A 5540-nucleotide genomic window follows, 5' to 3' on the forward strand; every position below is an offset into this window, starting at 1 on the left:
GGATAATAGTGTGCTGTAAATATCGGGCTTTTTTTTTTGCTCACCTCCTTACAGCGCCAGCATTTTCATCACGTTAGGCAAACGGTGTCTAACGTCCGAAGTTGAGAATCGAAGTTGGCCACCGTTTTTTTTTGCGCGTCTGTATTAGTGCTTCGCTAGTAAGTGTTGGCAAACACATTCTACAATGTATGTGTGTGTGTGTGTGCGTGAGAGAGAGATAAAAAGAGAGAAAAAGGAAAAGGCGAGAAGAGTGTAGAGCACATCTCGGGATACTGTGCATCCGCTTTTAATCCGAGGAAAAACAAGGGAAAAACGAATGGAAAAACCAACCGAACCGGAAGAAAATGCGCTCCCGGCTGGCAAGTGTGCAAAACAACGTGGTTAAAACAATGATGTGTTGCTGTATGTATAAAGCACTGTTTGTCCCGGGGACAGCCCGTCATTGCAACTGGTGGGAGCAACAACTACCCAGATGTAGCTGGTTCCGTTTCCACGGTGGTGTTGCTTTTTATCGCCTTTCCTCTCTCTCTCTCTCTCTAAAAAACACAGGAAAAGCCGGCTAAAACAAGAGAAAAATGTAACAAATCGTTTAAAATATCAACAAAAGCAACAAAAAAACAGGAGTTTTGTAATAAAAGTGGAAGAGTAACCCTGCTAATTAAATTCTCTTTTCTGTTTCCCTTTTTTTTTGTTTTTACAGCAGCAAGTCAAAACAAAAGAAAAGGAAAGTGTTAATACAAAGCAAGCAGTGCAAAGTGAATGACAAAAAACCAAACAACACAGTGAAACAAATGCGCAAGTGAACTTTAAGGGGTGAATGCAAGTGCAACGATGGTGTCCAGAAGGCGATAGAAATTAATCCGGCAACGATTGGTGGAGATCCCTTTGCAGAAACAGTGCGCAAAAGTGTTGCATTTTTTTTTTTTTTTTAGCAGAAACGAAACAAAAAGCAGATCCCCGCGTAGCCTAAAACCGGGGTAGGGGAGGCGGTAGGTCACAACACTAGCACAAAAAAAAAAAAAAAATACACGCACCAGCACACAGGACAGAGAACATGGGTTGTGAATTAACGAAGCTGGCCAGCAGTAGCAATGGTGGCAATTCCAAGTCGAACAATATGCCGAGCCTGGACGGTTGTGGGCCACCGCCAGTGGACAGCCGGTTACCGCTGACGGCGAAACAGAAATACACGATGGTGGCCTCGTGGAAGGGCATCAGCCGTGCGATGGAAACGACCGGGATCACCATGTTTATCAAGTGAGTATTGGCCGGGCAGGTACCCGCGCCGCGTCATCATCCCCCTGCCAAACAGCTTCCCGTCCCTGAGTGTGCCTATCTTCCTTTTCGAAATAGTGGAATCGATTCCTTTTTCTACCCCTCCTCTTCCTCCCGAGGACCTCCCTACATACCCTTCCCGCTACCGACTTTCTTTCTCATCCTCCCTCTTGTGTAATAAGAGCACCAATGTCGGTATGCGGCCGGAAACGGACGTTCACCACAAAGAAAAGTATCACTAGCGAAGGGAAGGAAGGAAAGGGTGGGAGCGGAGGAAGGGAAAACCCTCGACTCGGTCACTCGCGCCATATTAGTTCCGGCCAGCACCCACTGTGTATCCAACCTCCGTCCGGTACGGTTTCGATGATGTTTTATGTCATCGGTTTTATGTTTCCGTTCGATCCTCGTTTACTCCCTGCGCTCCATAAACAAGATGGATACTACCGTTGCCACCCACCACCCACCTGTTCCATTCCTACCCCCTTTGACCCCACCCCGTCCCATTCCCGCTGAAGCTACGAGGCCCAATAAATCAAGCTCCGTTTCTAAACGGGACGACCGTACAGACCGGGACGTTGGTTTTGTTGGCCCGGTGAAAAATTAGCATGTAATCAATAAGGCCTGCTCGGGCAAATTGTGAGATGGGGTAGGGAAGGGAGGTCCGTTTGAGTCTGGCTGTTGCTAGCGCATCGTTTTATTTATACGAGTACATACTTAGCAACAAAAGCAAAAAAAAAAAACCCGGGGCTCAGCTTCAACGTGGGCCAAAAGGTGTACCACCGTTACAAGATATGGTGTGAGGGGGTGGGGTGGTTAGGAGGGGTCGTCTAAAAGATTCTCCAAGGACCGACGTCATCGGGTCACCCGTCGCCGGGTGTCATAAACAAAATTGATTTACTATAATTCGACTACTGGCATCCCCATCCCCGGATGGCCGGAAGGAGCCAACGAAGGAAAGACAGCAGAAAAACCGGACCGTGACCGTTTTTTTTTGTTGTTGTTGCTGGTTCCGTTTTTTTTTTCACTCCCATTATGGTCGCTTTTGTCTTGTTTTATCGGTACTTTTTATTTCGAATTTTTTCTCTACTTTTGCATCAGGATTTTTGCCGCTGGCTTTCCATTCCTTGGTTCCCCCCGGGGTTTGGATGGAGGGTAGCGAGAAAGGACTCTTGTTCGTGCAATTTGTCCCCGATTCGGCGAGTGGGTAGTTAGAGGATGTCTATTTTTACCACTGTGAGGCTCGAAGCCTTGCGGCATGCCGACCGGAAAGATGACGTATGAGAAAACCCAATATTCCCCACTCGCTTTGGACCCCCGCCCTGATGAGGCCTTGACGATCGAATGCGCGAGGATGGAGGATTGTTTTTAACGCTTACGTTCATACTTCATACTTTCATAACCGTTTGTTCACAGATCAAATGACAATGAAGAAGAGAAGCTGAGAAAGAATGCAAAAAAAAAAATAAACATTCAACTTGAAACATAAAAGCAAAGGTGCTTCGCAATTTCCTTTACCAATCCTTTAATTTGGTGCATTTTTTTAAGCCGGTACAGTTAATGAATGAAACACGACAGCATGAAGGAATGTTTTAAGTACTGTATCCTCTTTTTTATGGGAAAAATAGCGAGATTCTTAGATGAGAAGGTGTTTTAAGTATCGGTTTGCTGAACGAAAGCTTTTCGGCGAAACGTTAGGAAGCATTCGGGAGGCTGATTGCATAGATTTAGGCGTACACATTGTGCTAGGGTCAAATCGTTGTTTAATCCGTAACTTAAACCGATCGTAATCAATATATTTGCTTTTTACAATGCAAATAAGTAAATTAAAAATTAAATTAGCATAGTTACTTTGACAAACTATAATTATTGCATTTGTTATATTGCAATAAATATTTTTTAAATTCAGTCACAAGTTATTTAACATAAGAATTCGAGATGAATTGAGGAATGCCGTCAATTATTCATGTTTCAATGTATTTAACAAATGATAATTGAAAGTGTAATTATACAACATAAGTATATAAAAGTATTCATTCTTTAAATTAATTAATTAATTAATTGTTGATTTAATTTGTGAATGTTTTTCTTAGTTAACAAAGAATTTGTTGTACGAATGTACAGCGTGCTCCAGTCTAAAAGTACGTTTAAGTATGTCTAGCTTTCGCTTTCTAAACATTTAGACAATTTTGACGCCTAAATGTATGCAACTGGTAGCAGAATCACGCGATGGGGGCTGTTTAGTGTTTTACACCCCCCTTTTTTATTAGGTCCATTACTATGAGCACTTGACAACACGCCTAAAATTATGCAATTCACAAGACAAGCTCGATTTATCTAGAGCACGCAAGCACTGCACAAAGAATCAGATCGGTTTTCGCGCAAGTTCATTTAGGCCATGAGGCAAGTAACGTCTTTTGGTAGGCTTTTTATCATTTTTTTCCCTGTCTCACCAAAACCTTTCAACCTCCAGATACACGGGTACGATACGCAACCGAAGCTGATAAAATATTCACAAATCCCGTTTGGCACTTACATTCTCACCGCCGCAAGCTCACACACCACTTCCCCCCATTCTCTCCTGCTTGCAGACTGTTCGAGGAGCATGCGGACCTGTTGAATATGTTCACCAAATTCAAGGAGCTCAAGACGAAAGAGGAGCAAGCAACCTCGGAGGAGCTGCAGGAGCACGCGAACAAGGTGATGAACACGCTGGACGAAGGCATCCGGGGGCTGGACGATTTGGATACGTTCTTCGAGTTCATCCACCAGGTCGGTGCGTCCCATCGGCGCATACCCGGCTTCAAGCAGGAGTATTTTTGGGTAATTGCATTACACAGCACTCATGGGTGCGAACCGGCCCGGATCGGCAGAACCAGCACGGGTTGTTAACCGAGTTCGGATCGATCGCTAATTGAATCGATCGAGTTTTGCCTTTCGTCCCCCATCTAATTTCCGGCGCTAATTTCGTTACCTAATTGTTGACCTACGGTTTCGTTTCGTTTCATGCCCCGCCACAGCGCATCGAGGAACCGTTCCTGTCGGCCGTCTCGACCACGCTGGGCGATCGGTACACGCAGAACGTGGAAGGAATTTACAAGCTCACCATCAAGTTCATCATCGAAACGCTGGTAGCGGGCTATGAAGCAAGTGCCAACAATAATGTCGACAACAACACCACGACCTCCACCAGCAGCAGTACGCCCGCCACGAAGCGAGCGGACGAACCGAACCGGGCATCCTGAGCGCCCTGAGCGGCAGGACAACCCCGCAGATGCGAAACCATCGCACACACCGCCATCGTCTGTGCAAGCAGTAGGAGAAAGAGGCCCGGCATCCGATTGAGTTTCCATTCCTCAATTCCGCAATGTTGTGTAGGTCCTTGGTAGAGGACACACGGGCCTGTTACACCTCCCCGCCCCACGAGAACAACTCCAGACATTAGGGCGAAACCGATGGTAGATCGAGTTTGTGCGCGGTATATGCATTATCGAAATCGTCGTCGTCGTCGTCGTTGTCATCATCATCGTTCTAGGGACAGTGAGCCATTTGTAGACTTATCGTGTCGTGGTAGATACGCTCGTGTTGGATAGCAAACCCCCCGATTAGTAAAGCATCTCAAGCACGTCCATGGGGACAGATGAGGTGTGGGAAGGGGAGTAGGGGCATTTGCGAAGCAGTATTAGTAGGCAGGAGCAAACAATATCATTTTATAGTGAGAATTACCAAAACACTCGGAGGACAACAACCGTTTCCTCTTCCTCAGCAAAACGCCCTTTGCCCTCTCAAGCCGCCTGCAAGACCGGAGCCAGGAGTTTGAGGTATTTACATCCGATCGAACGGCGGACCATCCGAGAGGGCGAGGGAGTGAACACAACCTATTGATGATGATTGGTGGCGGTGGGTTTAGCAACCGTGCGCAGAGTATATGAAAATTTCGATAAATTATTCAACCGGGCAGATGAACCGCAGCAGTGCAAACTAGCGAGACGCACCGGTGCAAACAATCGGTTGAAACTGAGCATCGTTCGTGTTCGAACGTAAAGACGAGTATGAATAATGGAATCATCGTTGGGCATTTCCTAAGAATTGATCGTTTGACCATCAGCCTTAAAGTGAACACAAACATGTAAAACAAAGCAGTGGAGAGTCACATAATAATGCGTATGATTATTAGTAAAACTAGTATTATAGTGATGCCGTTACACGTGCGTCGTGGTGGAACGATTAGGAAGCGGATATTTAAGAATAAAAAAAAAAACACCCCC

At 45.7% G+C, this 5540-nt stretch overlaps 1 protein-coding gene across 1 annotated transcript; it reads left to right on the forward strand.

The window, feature by feature from the left end:
• Positions 1-1054: 1054 nt before the first annotated feature.
• On the forward strand, positions 1055-4517 carry LOC128707307 (neuroglobin-like). Its single transcript, XM_053802259.1, has 3 exons — positions 1055-1257; positions 3864-4095; positions 4293-4517. Exons 1-3 carry the CDS (start codon positions 1055-1057, stop codon positions 4515-4517), a joined length of 660 nt encoding a protein of 219 aa, XP_053658234.1.
• Positions 4518-5540: the final 1023 nt, after the last annotated feature.

The sequence above is a fragment of the Anopheles marshallii genome, chromosome 2, assembly GCF_943734725.1.
Source record: "Anopheles marshallii chromosome 2, idAnoMarsDA_429_01, whole genome shotgun sequence".
NCBI classification, from domain to species: Eukaryota; Metazoa; Arthropoda; class Insecta; order Diptera; family Culicidae; genus Anopheles; species Anopheles marshallii.

Excerpts from the sequence above, each read along its gene's own strand:
- LOC128707307 (XM_053802259.1), top strand. The coding sequence starts at position 1,055 with ATGGGTTGTGAATTAACGAAGCTGGCCAGCAGTAGCAATGGTGGCAAT. Across the intron at positions 1,258-3,863 it reads GGGATCACCATGTTTATCAA|ACTGTTCGAGGAGCATGCGG; the intron begins GTGAGTATTGGC and ends TCCTGCTTGCAG. Across the intron at positions 4,096-4,292 it reads TCAAGCAGGAGTATTTTTGG|CGCATCGAGGAACCGTTCCT; the intron begins GTAATTGCATTA and ends GCCCCGCCACAG.